General features: G+C 41.0%; 1 protein-coding gene across 5 annotated transcripts; it reads right to left on the bottom strand.

Moving 5' to 3' along the window:
- Positions 1–467: 467 nt before the first annotated feature.
- On the bottom strand, positions 468–21,446 carry PRR14L (proline rich 14 like). Of its 5 annotated transcripts, none has more exons than XM_075110071.1 (10): positions 21,313–21,446; positions 19,436–19,942; positions 17,793–17,868; positions 16,500–16,565; positions 10,799–14,240; positions 7,316–7,384; positions 6,379–6,547; positions 5,985–6,091; positions 4,891–4,962; positions 468–4,212 (listed from the first exon to the last, which is right to left on the bottom strand). In XM_075110071.1, exons 2-10 carry the CDS (start codon positions 19,895–19,897, stop codon positions 3,936–3,938), a joined length of 4,740 nt encoding a protein of 1,579 aa, XP_074966172.1. In that variant the 5' UTR covers positions 19,898–19,942; positions 21,313–21,446; the 3' UTR covers positions 468–3,935. The 5 variants fall into 5 exon arrangements, with proteins under 5 accessions (XP_074966172.1, XP_074966169.1, XP_074966168.1 ...); XM_075110068.1 differs by having other exon boundaries at positions 10,799–15,617; positions 21,313–21,430; XM_075110067.1 differs by having other exon boundaries at positions 10,799–15,617; positions 21,307–21,404.
- Positions 21,447–21,468: the final 22 nt, after the last annotated feature.

Genomic DNA, 21,468 nt, shown 5'->3' with positions numbered 1-21,468 from the left:
GTTGGAGGGGCAGGGGAGTTGTTCTCTGGCATCAGAATTACAGATGCTTAGTAGGCCCTTTTGATGTTCCTGTGCTTCAGCTTTGGTTTAAAAGCACCAGCCTGATGCCTTGCACAGACATGAACCACTGGCCTGCTCAGCCTTGCATTGCTCAGTTCTGAGCCCGGCAGGAACCGTCTGTGCTGTCTGGCTCCTGCTACTCTACTACCTTAAGAGATGGATGCTGTCTCAATGCTATGAATCGTAGCTAAGATCATGCTTAAAACCCCCCAGGTCCATTTCTGTTCCTGTTAAAGCATGGCTATGGATTAACAAACATTAGAGTTGCTGCTCCATGCCTCACCAATAGCCCAGCCAGTTACTTAATAGTGTTAATCTCTTTGGAGATTTAACCTCTTCCCCATGTATGCAAGACAGATATACCATGTATATTTACTGATACAAGCCTAAAGAAGGCCTTAAAAAACTGAAAGGTTCTCAGAAAAATTTATTTCCATAAATTAAAAACACACACAAAAGAAACAGTGAAATTTTAGATTCACACAATATTGAACAGAAACAAAATGCCAAGAGCACGATGGAGGCTAATGGCACAAGCGTACAAATTCTCACTGAGCTATTTGTTAACTTGATAGCATCATATAAACTTTTAATCCACAGTTACCATCCATATTCTAGAAGAGCACCTGGAACATAATATACCAAAGGCCCACCTCAAATCAAATACAATAAATGAGAACTGCTTGCAGAAAATCATATCCTGCAAGCATCAGAACTCAAATGTATGTAGCCACAAGGCCAGCCAGGCAAATGCTATAACATACATTAAGTAGCCTTAGCTGCTCCAGTTGTAGCATGATGAAAATAAGACAATTTTGTTTCGTGTGTTTTTGGTTTTTTTTTTTTTTTTTTTTTTGAAAGTGATCTTTCTACTTCCCATAATCAGCAAATTTAGCAAAGAGCTGCCTGGCTCTGCAAAGCTTACTACTGAGAGACGGTACATGGCAAAAGCTTTGCAATCTTTCTCAAGCTGCTCTGGCCATCAGTCTGTGTGCAGTATGTACAATGTCCTTCCGTTACGATACAAAAGAAATCCCCACTGAGGTGGGTTCATTTTATGAAAAGGCAAGTTACGTATCCTTCAGCTAGGGGAGTACGGAGGACCCCAAAAGATGCATCCTTTATTCTTTTTTTTTCAGTTTTCTGGGGCAGAAGCAGCTCAGAGCGGCAGATACCTAGCTTTTGCACAGTCGTTACTCCCAGTGTACAAGCAGCAGCCACAACGAACAAGGCTGTTCCACGAGTGCTGTAAACAGGAACAGAGGTGGGAAAGGAAAAAAGTGCACAAACATGACTGACATCTGTATGCTGGAGGGGGGAAGAGATGCTTTGTCTCAATCAGCTTACATCTCTGTCATCGTACAAATACTAAACCAAACCAGAACAATGCTGTGTATTTGGGTTTCCACAAACTTAAGGTCTGGAAGAAGCTAGGCAACTGCAACATCAATTTGTAACTCCTCCAATTATTGTTTAAATAAATTGTTCTCTTTTGTTTAAAAGAGAATGGAGCATGTTCTTTGCTCTGCTCTCTCCGCAGTAGCTGTTAAAACAAATGCTAAGAAATGTTACTTCAGAGCAATCAGAAACAGGACAGAGCAGGGAAGCAGACAAAAAAAAAAGCAAATGGAAAACAAACAAACAAAACCTAAACCCAAACCCCACATCCTAAGGGAAAACCCCAACGCATTTGACATTTTGAAGCATATTAGAGGTCTGAACTTTGCCTGGAACCATTTCTTCCCTCCCCACCCATATCCTTGTTTCTTTAAAAGCCCCGGGGTAAGGTCACAGCTCAATTGTGTCACGGCACCAGAAGCCTCCCGTATTAAGAGAAGGTGAATGAATGCTGCGTAACAATCCCATTCTATAGCATAAACCCATAAAAATATATCTCTCACTCTTGTTACAGCTTCCAACCAGTCAATAATTGGGCTAATAAACCAGTGTAAGGAAAGTTTCAAATATTTTTAAAAGGCAGTCAACCTTTATTTTTTAGGGATTTATTTTTATAAAAATAAAGAGGATCAATTAAAATGTTCTCTAGCAGCCCAAATAGGTTAACCAGACCTTGCTGCTGAAATAGTATGTCAGTATGTTTAAAGTTTGCCTGCCTTGTTATTTTACCCTCAAAACCCAAACACCACTAATTTAAGTGTGCACTCCTCTCTTTTCAGTCTTCCTGATTAAGGAAGATTAGCCTCCAAAACAAGAGTGTAAACTTCTAGGAATCCCAGCACATAAGCTGGGAGCAAAACAAGCCCAGATTACATTTCTTTCACGACTCAGGCACACGCAGTGTAATAATCCTCTTCTATTTCTCTACTTTCAAAGCTCTGGAATTCAACAGATTGCTTGTTAATTTTTAGGTTTCTGTTTGGTCAGTAACAGAAACGGCAGAGCAACAGGAGATGATGGTAGTATTTTCAGTCCTGCATTTTTGGGGACTTTACTAATACCCACCCACTAGATATTTGCTCATTTTGAAGGTAAATAGAAACTCTGTTATATGGGTAGGTAAATAAGAAAGTGCAAGTTTCAAGTGACAAGTGAAAGAAAGGACAGACTAATTAAATTCGAGCATCCCAGCAATGACAGCTTTGCCTGAATAACTTCTATAGGCACTAAAGGACAGAAATAACCTGAACAGCAGCTAGCATTCATTTGAATTATGCTTCAAGTAAGTTTAACAGAAGTTATCCCAGAAGGGAGCTCTCTTCCCTCAAAAGGTATAGCTGAGAAATTGCCCAGTGCTGCATCAGATAATTACAAATGGCCTTACATAATGGAAAAAACATTTCCACATGCTAGGAGGCTCTTTGCACAACACTAGCTATTATGTACAACAGCGCTGTACAGAAAATATCTAATAAGCTACAAGACTTGTAAATCTAAAATCGTAAAAAACCCCACAAGACCAAAAAAAATTATTTTCTTGTTGGCATTAAAATTAAGTTGATATTTTTACTGGAATTAAAATAACTTAAAAATGAGTCTCAGATTTTGCTGGTGTTCCCTGCATACAGCAGCTCAGCTCAGTTAACTAAAACCCTCTACTTACGTATCCTGCAGCTTAAGATCCTCGTGGGTTAATTACCTTTTCCTCTGGAGAAGAGGCTGGCATCAGCCAAGTAGTTAAAAACTCTACTATTTGGGAAAAATTAGTACTGGACACATTTTTTTCCTAAATATTACCTTTTTTGACCTCAATTGTGTTAAAAGGTGTCCTCATGCAGCAAAAAAAAGAAACATATACAAAGTGCAAGTTATTTAAAGTCTAGTTATGTGGGGCTTCTGCTGCCTGAAGCCAGGAAGGGCACAGAAACTCAGAAGGAACCTTCTAAGTAAAAAGAAGAAAGAAACAATTGAACACGAACCCGGACAGCTACTTTTAATTATTAAAAAGTTAGTGGTATATAAAAAAAAATGTATTTGCTAGAATTCATCTTCATCTAACACTGTATCTCTTCTGTCAGGTTCTTCAAAATAGCCATTATGGTAACAACAGCAGACTCAAATGTGCAAATGATCTGGAGTACAGAGCTCTAGCACCATTGAAGGTGCACTACTTCCTCCTTTACACTCTTACTCTACCCCCAAAAGTGTTTAAACATAATTAAACATTAGCAGTAATTTCCAGGGGTTGGGAAGGAATGGTAAATTGTATGTGGCTGTGTTACACTCAAACAGGGACCTAAAGGAATCCCTCCAACAGCATTTTAAAATAAAATAGCACCTTAACGAGGGTCACAGCCAAAAACCGATCATCAGATATTAGAAGAGGGGTAGAGTAACGTATGAAGGAGTCAGTAGATTTCTCCCAACAGGATGAAAATACTAAAGGAGCTGATTGGACCATTTTCAGATTAGCTCCCTCAGATGCTAGAAGCCTCCTCCTGCTCAGCCTCCTTTGCAAGAAAGGTTTCAAGGTCCATTAACTTCTGGCTCAGAAGAGCATCTACTTCTGCACTCTGTAGTGCAGCTTTTTTTGCTCGGGTGAAGCTACCTGCAGCTTTGATTTTCCCTCGTGCCTTCCTTTTCCGGGGAAGAGTAAAGTCCTGAAACTCCAGAATCCGCTTTCTCTTCTGCTGGCTGACAGAGATCAAGCATCCATTTTTCTCCTTGGGCTCTTCAAAGATTGTTTCCAAGCTCCTGGTAAAAGCAAAGGATAGAACTCAATACGCAAGAAGCAGTTATGGACAGGGAGGCTGGTGGATTTCATACCCCGCGTAAACACACTTTTCTTCTACATTTTTACAGTCCCTCCACTCTTCTTGTAATGTATTCTTACCTACAGCTTACACCTCCTACAACTGCACATTACTGCTAGCTAAACAATGTGTTATTGGTGCATAGACATTGGGGTTGGATCTCTTTCTGACTGTATTTCAGCTCAAAAGCACAATTATAGTATCTTGATTTTATAGAATAAATAGATTTTAACATTAAAAAAACATAGCAGCCTTGATAATCATACTGTACTCGATGACAGGCAGTTATTATTAGTATTTTAAAGAATATTTAGTTGCCTTTGAATTTTGAAAAAGTAACTATTGTACTTGGATAGAGGCTGGAATGAATGAGTAGATTAAAAAAAAACAAAACACAAATCCATACTTAGACAGCTGCAAATTCTTAGTTCAAGTTCTATTTCACTGCTTTCCATCCAAATAGTAAAAGGTACTATTTTCGAATTAACTTTCTCTACCACTTCAAAGAGCAATTTAAAAAATTTATCTCCCCTTAGCTTTCAGACACCTTTAATCTTCTCCCTCTCTGCCCAAGTAATTTACATTTATCTTAGTTTTCTTATTAGGAAGCAGAACCAACCTGGCTGGAGGAGGGGATTTATAGTTCTTGTTTGTGTAAATTTCTTCTAAACTAAATTCTTTCTTCTTAAGCCTGAAAAAGTAATGAACAAATCCATCAAGAAAGAATTTTGAAACTTCCTCTCCTTACAACAAGCAGATTTACTAGAAACAAGTTTGGTTTGCGCTGTAAGCTTAAACACTAAGTAATTATGCTTTAACTCAAAACATAGATTTAGATTCTAATTGGGGATAGGGAGGAATAAAAAATGAGGTCGTCAAATACCTAATTTCATACAGTGTTTTTATAAGGTGTGGGTCAAGACAAGACTTGCCATTTCTGCAGAGATCAATATTCCTTCTAGCATTTTATGATGTTTCGAAATAATGATGCTTAAAGAAGAAAGGGAAATATCCCTTCACAGGTCACTTTTTTTCAGAAGCTAAGAAAAGACTAACAGTTTATCAGATTAACATTTCATCTCTTGAGACTGATTTTAAAATGGCCACTTAATTAGCAAGCTGACCTCTGAAGAAATGCACTCCTTTGCCCATGCTGGCACTTCTGTTTAAGACAGAAGTGAACAAAATACTAGATGACTGATTGGAAAAGCCTATCTGGCACTGTGATTGCCCACATTTACAGTGAACTAATGTTTCCCCAAGATCCCATGCCACAAAGAAGAGACTGAAGAACTCCAAATTAATTTGCATCAACAGAACTTCCTATTGGATCACTTCATCTCACTGTGCATTGTAGAATGACTTATTTCCAATTTATCAGTATGAACTTCTTTAGAAAATCATTCCACTGCAGCTTAGTTTTTCATATTTTGCCTAAAACCCAGTCAGTAGTTCACATCCAATAGTCCTTTTTTATCCTGTCTCACTTGAAAAAGGTTATGTTCAAAGACCAATTTCTTTTTTCAGTCTTTTATACAGTTGATAGAGTGTGTCAATCTTTTCTTATGAAGGAAGCAAATGTCAGACATTGCTCAACTGAGAGTGTACAAACTAGTGGTAGTAAGAGAACCATTTATTGAAATTATTACATCATTATGCAGGATGTGTAAGCAACAGAAGCCAGTATGAGTCCATTTAAAAGATACTGCTCACCTTTTTGGTTTGGGTAGTCCCATTGGAGTAAGGTTAGTGTCCGGCTTAGGAAGAGTTTTCCTGATTCGGATCTGTGAGACTTTCTTTGGCCTCTTTTCTGACTCAGTCTTAAGAAAGAAAAAAGGAAAGAAAGTTAAAATGAAGGAAATAACAACCATGCTTAGTTAATAGAATTCCCTTTTATGTTGAGTATACATTATCTATAGCATAAACATTCCTCTTTGTTTTGCCACCTTCTTTCTGCTTGAACAAAAGAAAGCAGCAGCACAGACTAGGACTAATAGCCTATTTTCTCTCCTCATCTTTAACAGTTACTAAATAATATTCAGCAGCAGCAGCTTCAAGTTCCAGGGAACAAAGAGTCTGAGATATCTAAAATCTAAAACGAACTCACTTTTTTCAGTTCTGTGTCATCTTGGGATCTAAGACAGGCTGGAACAGAAGCATCAGCTTCATCCAGGGCATGGACCTGGAGCTCTGATGCTGAAAGCCCGGGGGGAGATGGTGATGATTCTGGAAGTGAGCAGGACTTTGGTAACGGAAGAGGGAATGAAGCTTCCAGACTGTAACAGAGGAAGAAGGGAACATATGTAGATTAACACCCAATTTATGCTGCAAGAGTGTTCTATGCTCTCAGGCGATGTTCCTAAATTGCAACATGGGCACAAAAAGCAACGCAGTTCACAGAAATTGCCCAAGTGAACACTTTCTCCAGTACATACATAGATCCAAAACCTGCTGCTGGCCGCATTGATACAGAAACAAACTGAACTGCCAGTGTATTTCAACATGCAATTTTAAACCCACTCTCTCCCTTTTTGTATAGTTAAACAGGTTATAGCTCTATTTGGTAACTACTGATAGAAAGTGATTAATCCTCCTTTTCTGCCAGCAAGTTTCTTTGACACAACTATTAATTTATTACTTTCTCTTTACAAAGAAATTTAAAAGATAGCTTTTATATCTGCCATCTCAACACTGAACGAGAAGGAAATTTTGGCACCTGATGTCCAGTTGCTCAGACAGAAGGAACATATATCCAAGTATGGAAATGAACTTCTATCGTTTCACATATTCATTTCATAACAAGCGGCACAACATGGTTGAAAGTAACAGAATTGTTCTGTGCAATGATCTACATGGTGTTTGCATTAATGCCCCTCCACACTTGATCCAGTCAGTTTACTTCACTAACATTTTAATTGGAAAGCTATTCTTGAAGTGAACGGCCAAAAGCTGAAAGCCAAAATGACAAAGCCAGAAGCAATGTCTTTCTGAGAAAGTTTATGATCCCACTACTCAGAATGAATGCCAAAGTCCAAGACACTCACCATATCTCATGACCTGCAGTCTGTAGTGCTTCCATACTTTGTACAGGTAAGTGCGGTAAAATGGCATAGCTGGTTCAAGAAGAATGAAAAAAACAAACAAAAAAAAAGACAGACAGAAATTAGGTCTACAGTATGAAAAAGATGAAGGAAAAATTATTAGTATAAACTGGACTGTAAGACAAAACATGCTAACATCAGGAATGAGAATGAATGACACAAAGGCAAGCTACCTCGGCCGTTTAGTCTGCTAAATTTCACTGACAGCTTGTTAAGGAAATAGTCATACTTTCACTTAAAAATGGTAGAGACGAGAGAAAAAAAATAAAAGTACAGAAAGAGAGGGAGACAGTGTTAGTCTGAAAGTTGTAATTATTTCTATGGAAGTCTATATTCCTCATTCAAAAACCCCAGTTCTTAAAACTAGAGTAACCAAAAACCTTGAAGGATTTGGCTACTAAATAACGCAGTACATAGTGGCAACAGTACCAAGTCAAAGGAAGGATTTGCATAAGATTAACTCCCTTTTGTCTCAAACTCCCACGATCTTACTTGAATATTCTTAATCAGTTGGAATAACCAAGGACCTTTCCATAGGGTTGGTAATTACCATAAATCTATGGCATAAAAGTCAGCACAGCAGCTCTAAGTCCTTCAATATTAGGCTTTATTTTTGTGCCCACACTATTAATGGCAGGAAAAAAAAAAATCAGTTGGGACAGCTTTTATTACATTAAACAGCAAATCTTGTACTTGCTGTTTGCCCAAACTAACAGCTAAATGTACTTTACTGTTCTAAAGCCAAGAAGTTACGGCCAGATTGGAACGCTACAAAATAAATGAAAACCAACCATGATGGAAGCACAGGTAAGTCCAAATATAAAGGGGCCAGAAAGACCCATTTCTTGCATTTGCCATTTAATATCAGAACTATGTTTTGTTTCTCTCAATGTTTCACTCGCTACCTCAACACTACTGGAACCCACAACAATAGTGCATCAGAGTCCTCCGTGCTAGATGCAGACCTTACCATTTTATGCAATAATAATAATAATAAATTACGGGGAGAGCAAAAAAAAACCACTCTAGAAAATTTGAATCCAAGTGAGCATGAATTAGAACAAAGATTTCACTTAAAGAATACTATATTACTGGCGGTGGAAGTGACAGAAGAGGATTTTTAGACAGGAGGACTACTCTAGTTCCTTATTCCCCTGGTTATTAAAAACACTAACAATGAATGAAATAATTTAAAGAGGACAAATCGCTTCCAGAAGAACATGGCCTGCAGAGAGTTTGGAGCCACTTTTTAATTTTTCTGATTTTTAATTATTCTAATCAAAACAGGCAAAGATTTTTCTCATACAGGGAGCTGAAAATGCTTTTATACTGCACCAGACATACCTATTGTTTTTATATACCAAACATTTATTTCACAGGAGTTGGGTTTTTTTTCTGAGCACACACAAATTTAAGAGAGATTTACTGAATTATGCTTTTGCCACTGTTCCTGTTAATACCTTTTAAAAAAAGAAGAATTATTAGTTGATGAGCACAGGCTATCAAACTTCAGCAAAATGGAATCTAAAATGGTGTTAAATACGTAAAACATTAGGTTTTGTTCTTTACATTGCTTTATAGCCAAACCTTTAATATTAATTTTTGCTTAACTGTTTTAGGAATAGAATTTATTTGCTGCACTTCTTTAAACTTCTGCAAACATTCTTTTCAACTCTCTGCATGCTACAATAACTTCGCTTTAAAGAAAATCTGTGTGGGGCAGAAGAATAAAGGCTACCTCATACACATATTTGAAAGATATTTGAGAGAAAAAAAACAAACTGAGTTTTAAACTATTTAAACTTCAGGTTATTTTTCACTTGAAGTGGTAAGGTTTGATTTGGCTTCTTACCCTTTGGGAAGAAGATCATTCATAGCAAAACATTTGGTTTTCAAATTATTCTTTACATCAAGGAATTAAATCCTCATACACTTCAGCTAACTGGATATGGTGTAACAAGCTGCCTAGGAGTCTGTAGATGTAAGTATGGGAGAAAACACGAGAGTGTAAGTCAGCTCAGGTCTCCCAGTCCAAGGATAACATGCCTCAACAAAACAAAATAATAAATTTACCTCATACGCAGAAGTAACTTTTAAAAAGTAAGGTGTTTGGTTTGTTTTTAAAGAATGGCAATGACGTCTTATTTTTAAGTTTAGTGCTCAAGCTGTAGTTTACTGGTACGATTACTTCCAGAGTACTAATTTGTACGCTAGAAAATTGAGCCTGGTATATTGGCTTATATGGAATGAAAAAGAATGCAGGTCCAATAGAATCTGCTGTGAAGTTGTGTCCATACCATTATTCAACCTCGTTCTTTTAATGCAGACAACTCTCAGAATGGAGTAGTAGTTTCATAAGCTCACTCACACCTTTGGTAGACACTAGAATTTATACTAACAAGTGATAAACTTTTAGGTATGTTATCCATTTATACAAAGCAAAATGCAGCATTAGTTGTTTAGTAAGATTTTTGGTTATACATACGTCAAGCTATGACATAAGCCAAATGCCAACAGGTCTCTAGAGACTGCCATATTAAACAAAAGAATTAACCAAATTGGCTTTTCTACAGTACTCACGAGCCTATACTCTGTCAAGGAATCTCCAGGCTATAAAATCAGGGACCGAACTGCCCCACGTTACTGCAGCATAAAGGGCAAAATCTTTGCTCAAGGGCATGCAAAAATCCTGTAACAGAGCTAGGAACCTCTTCTCTCGTTCTGTTTCTTAGTAAACGGTCTCAAATGCCAATAGCAAAGTTAAATTAAATATGTAGATTTCAGTCTCTTCTCACTCATAACGAGCATGACACACAAAAATTCATTACCAACCTGAACTGGAGCTACACTTGCTTGTGCCAACAATACATCGGGCACGTACTATCAAAAGGCACAGTATACATAAAGAGGTTGCAATTAGCATAGAGCAGTCATGGAATACAATTACAAATTTAAGTGAATGCCACCCCCCGCCCCTTAGGATTCTTCCTAATCTGATATTGAGCATTTTACAGCAGTTCCAAGCGGCACCTGTGGCTCAGACCTCTGAAAAAAACTTCCTACCTCAGAAATCCAGTTCCTCTGCAGTCACTCTGAATAGACCTAATGAAGTAGCTCACCTTTCTGCATTATATACTCTGATGCATGGTGTGTATATTTTGCAAGGGAGAAGAAAATAGAGTTAGCCATTCTGCCAAAACAGGATAGTATTAAAGAATTGAAGGCAAATATATTTAAATTCAGCTAACAGACTGTTCCGTAGGGAAGAATCTTCCATGTTGAGCCACTTTTGGAGCAGAATTTGTAGATTTGGAACAGGGGAAACTGACCCTTCACTGCAAGCTGCAGTTACCCTCTCCCTCCCAAAAAGGAGCAAGTACATACCCTACACATATTTAATCTCAGAAATAAGTTGATGGGTTTTACCTGTTCTCGATGCCCACGCTTGGCTGCCACTTGCAGTGACTGGAATGGAGAAGAGTGATTTCGGAGGGACAGGCAGAAGGACCATGCTGACTCCATATGGAAAGTACCCTGCCCAGTGAGTATGGCAATGAAGAGACGAGGTCATCTGATCCAGAGGTTGGATACCTTGTCCCTTTCAAACCCTGTGCGAACTGTGATATAAATAGTCTCTGGATGGTAGGAATATGACTGGTTAAGTTTCTTCTTCTCGTCCAAATCCTGTAACATCCAGGCGAAGAAAGCGCTAACACTGTATGAAGGCCAAGCATGGAGCAACCTCCTCTTCTTTCAGCTATGGCATTTCTTCCACGGTCAGGATGAAGGGCAACAGCCCTTGGCGTTGTTGCAGAGAGAGAGGAATGCAGCTCATTATCTAGGCTGGAATCTTCCTTGAAAGCTGTTGTATCTGGACAGTTCTGAGACAGGAGAAAAGAGAAAGTCCACTTTGAAGGCGGTGCTGGCATTTCTCCCAAAACTGGTCTGTGCTGTACAGAGTGCTGGAATGTAATCCTTGTGAGGTCTGTCACAGGACTGGAGTCCAATTTTATGTGGACAGAAACTGGGAAAACTGGGGTGTCCAAGAAAGAGGTTGGAGGCTTGTGGCTCAAGTCTGGAAAAAGTATTTTGGTAGATTCTACAGGATAAAGTGCCAAAGGCTGAAAGCTGAACATCTTGGTGCACCAACTGTCAGCCCAGTGTGAGTGTAAGTTCCTGTTAATGCAAGAAAAGACTTCCAACAGATTTTTAGATCTACGTTGGCTGTACCTCTCAGCCGCTGGAAGAATTTCAGAAGAATATGGCAGAGGTTCTAAGTTATTGATGCTTTTGGCAGGTGCCAGGAGTTTGGTAGCCATTGCAGACAGCTTGCTCAACAATGCTGGTTCTTTGGTACGTCTTCTAAATTTCAAGCTGTTCAACAAACTGCACCTCTTGGCCCTCTGCCTTGGCATATGCATGAATGTCATGTCTGTTCCCGTTTCCATTGTCTTTAAGTACAAAGATTTGAGAAGTGTGTTTTCCTGCTTAGGGAATATTTCTGGGGGAGTCTCAAAAAAAGGTGAACTTTTCGGGTTTTTGCTTTTTCTTATGGTTTTTAGCTGATACGATGCAGGAACTTTTTTGCATGTCCTTCCAGGCTGTCTTTTTAATGGAAGAGGTTCTCTTAGTTTATTCGTCATTCCAAAGGCACCAGGGATTCCATCATACCCTAAAGTAAGTTTCAGGTTTTCCATTTCTGAATCCTGAGTCTTCAAAACCTGTGAACTAATAATATCTGTGGTAATCTTTGGCCTTTTGACTTCTTGTAAAGTGCTACATAGTTTATTTTCACTGCTTCTGACAGCAAAAATCTCCTCTGAAGGACCTTCAAATGTCATATTTCTTGATGTCACCAACTCAGTTGAAGAGCTGCATAAGCGTTCAGAACTGTGCAACATACTTGGTTGCAGTGTGATTTTTGCTTTATGTTGATGTTCTGACTTCTGTTCTTGTTGTGCCTCGTCTGACAGATGTACATCCACCTTCTTATACTTCTTCTTTCGTTTAAGTACCTGACATTTCTCTATTTGATCAAGTCTCTCTGAACCTAGAGCCTCATTTTCCTTGCGAACTGAATGAGTTGGTAGAGTGTCCTGGCCTTCTGTAATCTCCTTTACATTATCTTTGCTCTGTGCATTTAATTTGTAAGGCACACATACTTCACTGCAAACCACACAGTTTGGGGACAAGTCCTTGCAACTGTTTGGAAGTATGGTTATACGCGGACAAAGCGTGGGTGTTGTATTATACTGCGATTCTGGTGAAGCTTCTGTGTTGGACGCACCTTCAGCTTGACAATCATGCACAGTTTCTGAAAGTAGACTGGTACCTGCTAAGTTTGTGAGCTTTGTAGCATTTTTTCTTTCTTTTGAAAGATTATTTAGGTTAGACCTTGGGATTTCTTCCAAAACCTTTCCATAATTCTCAGTACTGAGTATTTTGCTACCAGACTCTCTTGAATCTTCTAATGAGGCCCAGAGACAATCTTCTCCATTGATGGGAAGCTTTTTTCTAGGGGGTCCTTCTCTTCCCATCTTCTCTTCTACAGATGTCTCCTTAAACGTCTCTCCACAGTGAGTACTTTTTGGCAGGGTCACATCCATGTCTTTTACAGTTAGCAAGCTATGCCCCTCATCTCTCAGACTTCCTTTCCTGTGTGCACAAACTCTTGAGCTTTTTCCACCGTTTAAAAAGCCAGTTGCTGTTTCATGCTCTGAAGATGGAATCTCAGTATTGCTGGCTTTTCTCTTCACAGACATTGTTACAGAAAGAGGTTTTGTCACTGAGGAATCTTTGCTAAAAACTTCGGCTAAAGACAAATCACAATTTTCTATTTGTGTATTCTCAGACAACATACACAGCTTTTCTTTCTCGGGCAGAGAGATTCCCAAGTCCAGAGCTGGTGGTGTTTCTGAAGCCGCCTGAGTCTCATTAAAAGATTCTTGGATGTCAAGCTTTCCGAAATGGGATAAACCAATATTCTTTGGAGCATCAGTTTCTTTGCCAGGCTCAAATGTTAACTGCGGGCAAGAGTTATTTACGACAGATTTTATTGTTTTTTTGTTTTCTGTCTCTGAAAGCACATTCATATTTTCTGGCTTATGTAACAGCCTCCCATGACTTGTTGAGAAGGGAAGAAATCCAGTACTACCTGTATTTTTCTGGTCCTCTACCAACCACTTCATCTTTGGCAAAGATTGCTGCATTTTTTTTCCTGCAAACACTAGCTGTGCTTTCTCTTTTGCACATTCGACAAAGCAAGCATGCTGTGAGCAATGTGATTTGCTACCAGAAAAGCTTTCTTCAAGAGTTCCTTTATCTTCTCTTTCACATCCATTCTCATGTTCTTTTGGTTCAATTTTCTTCTGCTCAATTAGATCACTGACGAAACCCGTGTATCCTGGACAGCCTTCATTTCTCACATCATTCAAAGAGTCCAAATCTGCTACATTCTCTTCTAGAGTTCTTTGAAAACTGTCTTGTCTTGCATGTTTATGAACTAACAGAGGCAGGTCGCCACTTGTTTTTAACAGCATCTCTTCGTTTTGACTAAAGCAAATTGATATTTTGGTTTCTTCCACAGAAGTAGCCTTAGTTTGTAAGCCAGCGTTTGGTTGGTTGTTGAAGCTTTCTAAACGTTGCTTGCTGCCTGGAACGGGGCCACCAAACTCACTCTGGCATGCGAGAGACTGATTTTCCATTGGACGAAGGGTCTTTTCTGTTTGGCTAGCATGCTGTGTTTGAATATTCATGTTGTTGAGTAACAGACACATATCACAGATTGAAGCACTATACTCAGAGGGATTAGCTGTGAGCGATGACACTTCTTTCTTCTCGTCTGTGCCTAGTTCTCTCTTCTTTGGGCCTAATGGAGAGTTGCAAAATCCAAAATTATGAACACAGTTTTTTTTGTTCAAATATCTGACTAATAGCTGTTCACTAGTCTTATTTCTCTGATCACTTTCAGGAGCCTTTGGAGAATCCACAGTTCTTATTTTATCAAATTCATCTGTCTGGAGAGCACACATGCAGATTTGTTCTTTTGCCTCATCTCTGTCACAAACAATTTCACTGCCATCTGTTACTTTACAAAGATCAAACTGTTTCACAACCTCCATATTCTTACTTGAAATCTCATCTCCTACCAAGGTGGCAATAGACTTCTCTGCAGTATAAGCTGAGCAAAACGTGTTTTTTGTTGTGGAAATGTCATTTATCCCATGCAGATCTACACCTCTCTTGCCCCAGTCATCTTCACAAGGAAGAGATCCACGTGCCAAAGGGAAGCGTGCTTCTGGAAAGATGATTGCCTTTTTACTATTATATCCAGCTGAAGCTTCTCCTTCCAAATTATAATTTTCTTCAATCTTCTCATCAACCTCAACATTAAAAGAATGACTGTTTGGGAGAACATCATCTACATGTGTACTTCCTGATAAAATAGAGGAAGTACTGGCAGCTGTACACTGGTCTTTTATACTTGGATCATTACAATCCCAGGTATCACTATGTTCATTTTCTAAACCAGTGACCGCACTCTCTCTGTTTCCCACTGAAGATTTCGTGTTCTTTTTGGAAAGTTTGCTTGTCATTTTAAGGTTATCAAAAGTCCTGGAACTTACTGAAGACTTGAATTTGTCTTTATGAAGCACAATTTCAGTGACTTGTTCCCCTGTTGTTCCAGAAGCACCAACTGATTCTTTTCCAGATAGATTATCCTGAGCCTTGTCCCTGCTCGAAACTTCATTAGCAGTACAAGGAGGACGCTCATTACGATGAGGTTCTCTTGATTTTTGTGCAACAAGAGGTAGAGGTACATTTAGTGTATAAATCAAATTAGTTTCTTTGCCAGTGGACAAACTGTCATCACTATTAGCTTCTGTAGCTTCAACTAAACTGCCAGCCAACTCTTCTGATGTTGTATTGCTCTGAGATTCCTTTTCAAGCAGTTGTGCCTCAGGTGAATCTTTTTCTAGCTTGGTACTAACATCCAGACAGCTGTGGCTACTGGGAGGAGAAATTTTACTGGAGGTATTACAAAAGCGTATGTCTATCTGGCCAGTTTCATGGGAAGCAATGTTGCTCATTTCCATCAAAAGACTGTTTTCTTTTATATCATCCTTGCATAGATCACTGACAGAGAATTGCCACTGGTCCTTTTTCAACATATCACCTTCTGAGGGGACCATTTTAAATTTTTCTTTTGAGAACTCCTCAGGAGATGAAGCAACAGAACTAAAAACTGAAGAATGACAATGCTCAGAATTAGCACCCTCTTGAGCTTCAGGCCAGCTACCAACTTCAACGTTATCTCCCACAGCAATTTTTCTCCAGACTTCAGCAGCCTCTTCAAATCCAGAGCTGTATGATTTACCCATACTAGCACTTACTTCCCTGTGATCAATCTTAACACTAGCTAATCCTTCACTCCTGACCACTGAGACCTGCTCGACTGGTATGGATGTGGAGGTTCGATTTTCCACAAACCCAGTTCCATGATCATAATGAATCTGACTTTTGATGTTTTGGGGAAGATACTTTTTGGGGGTTTCACTGATAATTCCATGGACTGCAGCACTATTGTTTTCTACTGGCATATTTCTAAAGCCCAGATAACACATGCTTTTCAGAACTGAACTTAAAACTTCAGAACTTGTTGCGGAGAGTGTTCTACAGCTTTCTACTGATGACAACCCATGAGGTTCATTACATTTAGGTACAGGACCATTACAAAAGTCATAAGCATTGTTTTCTTCATCCTGCTGGTATGTCTGGCAATTAGCAAGTGATGTAATGAATTCATTAACAGGATTTTGTCTGGGTACCTTTTCTTTTCTAGCCTCCAAAATAGATACAACGTTACCCCCTGTTCTCAATGGCATGGCAGTATGGGCTTTCAACCCATTATATTTGTTTGTTTCTTGTGCACGCTCTATGGCTGATTCAACGTCCATGACTTTTAAAGGCTCTAAAAAATCTAACGTGCTGGTTTCTGAAACCCCAGCTCTGGCCATGACTGTGTCTATGTCTTGGCATTCATTGCTCTCGGGTGGAAGACCTTTACTCATTCTGTCGTTCCTGTATCCTGCTTTTCTAAACATCCTAGTCCCACCAGCCTTCATACCTTGTACTTCTTCAGTGAGCTTTGGCAGAGTTTCAGCTGTCACCTGAACATTTGCTTGGTTTTCTTCTGCATAAGGAAAAATAAAGCAAACCAGAACCATATACCTAATTTAGAAGGCATTCAGCTTATGAAGGTCCTTTTAGTATTGTACACAAGATTGCATACAGTGTTGGTTACCAAAATGTTTTAAAAAGTGGGAACTACTGCTGGCAATTCTACTATAAGCCTTTGGAAGGAAAAACAAACTACCCCACCACAAACCTGATGTAGCAAACAGAGTCCTTTTCAATACAGACATTCCCCATGAGCAGCAGGCACCCGAAGACCTGTACTTTTCAGATGCCTCTAATATTGAGCTAGGTGCAATGCAGACTGTATAACTCACTACATATGAGGTCATGGCCAACATCGTAATGCTTATGTATAACATCAAAGCTCAACGTAGCTAGGTACTTCGTCTCCTCTATCCTAGAAATATGGCTGTGCACCGAGCAGCCATTTCCTTTTCTTCTTCCTTGAATGCATTTTTGTCAGTAAGTCATCCACAGGAAGACAATGCCTATCGCATTCTGTCCAAGCAATTATGGTTATTAATACAATTTTTTGTATAATCATGAAGCAGCTGCTAATTCAAAAAATTATAGTTACTGTAGCATATCTTCATATTAAAAACTTTGCAGGGAACATATTTGCTCAGACTTCTGCGGATCTTTTTCATATTTTCTACTAAGGACCAAGACTAGGTAGCATTCTTCAACTAAATACAAGTTTTGGTTAGGAGAATGTGGTGGGGGAAAGAAAAGAATTACTCCATGCAGGCAAGGTGGCCAAAGTGTTTGGAAGATTACAGCTCATAAGGAAATTAAGAATTAGTTTTGTTGACCTCTTCCTATGGATTCTGCACTTTTTATTTTTTAAAACACTAGAAAGTGAGCGAGTCATACTTTTTCAGGTCCTTTCTATTACTGCTCTCATATAACCCAGCTATGAAACATAAGGAAATGCAAAACATCTACTATTAAACAGCACCTTCTGCTTTGGGGTAAATAAATATTTGAATTAAATAACTAAAAACACATCCTGTACATAAAAGGTCTTCAGGAAAGTATATATGCTGTCAGGAAGAAGCAGAGGATTAAGTTTTCATGTTGTTCTAGCTATGCAGGGTAATAGTTTCTACTGTAAAGCAAACTCAATGAGCTATCCCACAACCACTCATCAATTTCAAATCAACAAAAAGTAACCTGGGAGAGAGGCAGGGGGTAGATAGGGATGCACAACTAAAATACGCACCTGTGTTCTTCAGAGCTCCCGCTATTTCAGTGCGACAGGTTCTCGAAGACTCATGCTGATTTAAGTGAGGGTCCTCCTGAAACAAGACAGAAATATCAGCGGAGATTGACCAACTCTCTGAAACATTTAGCATGTTTCAGGGACTGTACGTGCTCAGCTAGGTTAGTTCTGAAAAAGAAAACCACCAAGAAACCTCGGCACATATCAGCCCTTGCGCAGAGGCAACCTTGCACTGCAAGTGGTTCACACAGGCACTTGTCATTCCTTTCTGACCCTATCAGTCACCATCATCTCACCATTAAACAACGATGCATCCAAGGAAGATTTGTATTGGCAGCAACGAAGTCTTGCAACGCAAGCAGCTAACTCTTAAATTGTTGCAAATTTGAATCAGAAGAGTAATCAGGTCCGCAAGCCCCTCTCACATCCCCACGCCATCACTGTACACCTCTGGCAAGATGCACACGTTTTCTGATATTTATTAGAACCTGCCTTCTACCACTCAGACTTCCCTTGGCTCAAAGCTACACAAAGCCGGGAACAGACAACCTAGGTCTACTTGCAAAAAAACCCCAAGCCAAACCAAACCAAACCCACAACCAAACCACCTGCCTATTTGAAACCTGTGGAAGTTGGGAACCTGAGTGACTATGGAAAGTTTAATTAACTTTATCTTCACAAACTTTCACATAAATCAAACAGATATAAAAATCCAGAGTTAAAACCACAAAGTATTTCTGTATGATACAACATCCAGTAATTAGTGTAAAACACACCTATGCACCTTTATCCAGGTATTTCCTGGCTGGTCTGTGTTCAGTGACAACACTTTTTGTCTCCACTATCTTCTCTTGGTGTGTGTGAAAACTATTTAGAAACTAAAGAAAACTGATCAAGAAAGTCACTAAAATTTCTATTTTTAAATAGTGAGTTTTGTGAATCTTCAGTTGTTAACAAAGCATTCTGTGGCACATTTTTCAGCAACACTTTGCCTAGAAATAACATTTTTATTATCGGTGTCTTCCAGAGGGGAGGGAGAAAAAAAAAGCCACAACCATGCAAGTCTCTTGTTTTGAAAGACAGATTTCCTCCCTAATTGCACATTATTATATTAAATTATTATATTACATATGTAATACATATTGTATTACAAACAATAATTATTAAGATGAAGGATAATCTTTATTTTTAGAATTAAACCCCAAATACTAATCTAGAGCCCCCTGCAGCATTATAATACTATTACCAGACTGCAATAACTCTTATTTAGCAGTTAGCACCCTGACTGGGGACGATGGTACGGGTAGAATAAGCTGTACCCACCCGACACGGATACTGGGCAAGCTTTTTAAGCTGTTTCTCACCTCCTTTTTAGGCACTAGTCAGTTTTGTTCTTCATTCTGTTACACACCTGCCTCACACCATTCCAACAGTATTTAAGAAAGTAAAAAGCTTGATATTTTAAAACACTGTTGGTCCACTGAAGTACAGTTGAATTTGTCACTGAACCCATGATAATAACAATGCACATGCCAGAAGAGACAAATAAGAAACAGGAAACCCCACGGACAAAGTCCTCTACCTAGTCACTCTAACCCGAAATTCAAAATATCACGCCGGGATGAAGTTTTGCATTTACTTACTTGTTTTGACGAACTTTCCGCAGGAGTCAAAGCACAACAGTCAGCACGACACTCCTCAGCATCTTGTGCCTCCTCGTCCTCCTTCTGGCATCCGTCACTAGAACAGTCTAGTTTCCTAAAGTTTCTTCTATTTTTTTCATCCTCTTCAAGGGCCCCAGCCTTTAGTAATTCTTCAGTGGGGGATCCTGCTGGCCCATGAGAAATCCCCTGGAGCGTATCACCCAAATCCTCTGTCTTCTGGCAAAAGTTTTCTACGCCCAAAGTACCACAGCGCTGAGCTGATAGCCTGTCACTGTGTGCTAGCACGGGCGTCGACACGTCAGATTTTGCATCTAATCCAACGTTAGGCTCCGACACAGCCATAAGTTCAGCAGAGATGTGCTCTGGCAGCCCAGTGTACAATCCCTCTATTACATCAGACAGAGAAGAATCATGGGGAGATTCCACCCCAGATGATAGCATCGGGGCAGCTGAAGGTCAGGTGTCCTGAGCTCTTCACGGTTTACCCTAAAAATAAAAGCAATGTTAAATCAATGTATGTAAGAGCGATCTCAAGATTAAAAGGAGAAGCTTCGTTCTCCAAGATTCACGCATGTACGTTTAAGAAAAATACTTCCAAATAACTTTTTAAGAAAGGTGCTGAGAAATGCTTGAGCATCCACACAAATGCTTCATTAACAAAAGAGAATACAGACAAACCAATACTCCCAAGCCTCCTTTTCACATTCAAACACCTCCCTCATCTTCTGGAAAACTGGGAAAGGGACTATAAAGCAAATTCCCGGGGCTTATGTTAGACATCCTGCCCCTTAGTGAACACTAACACATGATTTGTTTTCCTGTGATTTTCTTAATTTTCTAATCTTTGGAAAAAAATCCCAACTTTTCATCATACGTTTTCTGCCTCGAAGGAACACTTTCTAAGAAATCATCCATCATAACTATGCCTTGCAGCTCTCTCATATAAGCACCCGACAACCCTACATGGGCTGCATCGTGCCAGCTCTACTCTTCCACGCAGCCCGGGCAGCGGGATCCTCTCCGGCCCGGGACTGGAGACGCTGGTCCCCTGGTCAGCCGGCTGGGCCGGGCAGCTGCGGCCGCACCGGGGCAGGGGGGGATCGGTCGTGGGGCCGCGGCAGTGTGTTTGGGCGGGGGGTCCCTCCGGGGAGTTCCGACCACCTCGTACGGCACAAGGATCCTGACGTGAAAACACTGCAGCCCAATCGCTCCTGAAGGCGTGCGGGCGGACAGGAGCCTGTCCGACAGGGCAAGCCTGGCCTAGCCGGGCTTTCACAGGAGCGTCAGTTACTCGGTTTACAAAAACAGGGGCTTGTTAACCGAGCGGTGGTCTCCCGGCTCCCCCAGCAAAACCAGCCCACGGTTCAGCCAAACCTCGCTCCGCCCGCGCCCGCCTGACGGGGCTACGGGAGGACGAATGTCTCCGGGAACCGGCCGCCGCCGGCCGGGCGCGGGGGGCACCCCGCGGGGGGCGGCGGGGCGGGAGGCTCGCCCCGGCCCCGGCCCCGGCCCCAGCCCCGGGGCCGCCCTTCGCCCCGGCGAGCGGCGATCCGCCCCGCCGGCCCGAGCCGCCCCTGAGGCAGCGCACCGGGGGAGGCCGCCGCTCCCGGTGGTCGCACAGCCGGTTAGCTGTATGACTGCTCGGTGCCGGCGGGAGCGGGTTCGGCTCTGCAGAGCCCCGCAGAGACCGGGGCGGGCGGGCCCGGTCCCCCGGCAGCCGCTCGGCCCCCGCCCCGGGGCGACGCTGCCTGCTCCCAAACAGCGGCGGCCCCGTACCGGGGGCCCCTCTGCAGCGCGGCGGTCCGTCAGCGGCCCGCGTCTCCACAGAGCCCGCGCCCCGCTCCCGTTACCGTTACCTCAGCGGCCACCGGCCCCGCTCCTGCCCGGCCCGCCGCGCTCGCCCCGCCGCGCTCACATCACTTCCTTATCCGGGCCCGCCCGCTGCGGCTCCCGCCCGGCCCCCGCCGCCGTTACCGCGGCCCCGCCCTCCGCCGCGCTGGGCGTCACGTGCT

The sequence above is a fragment of the Phalacrocorax aristotelis genome, chromosome 15 (genome assembly GCF_949628215.1).
Source record: "Phalacrocorax aristotelis chromosome 15, bGulAri2.1, whole genome shotgun sequence".
Taxonomy (NCBI): Eukaryota; Metazoa; Chordata; class Aves; order Suliformes; family Phalacrocoracidae; genus Phalacrocorax; species Phalacrocorax aristotelis.
Note: the sequence above shows the minus strand (reverse complement) of the source record. Positions and strands in the feature narration are given on the sequence as shown.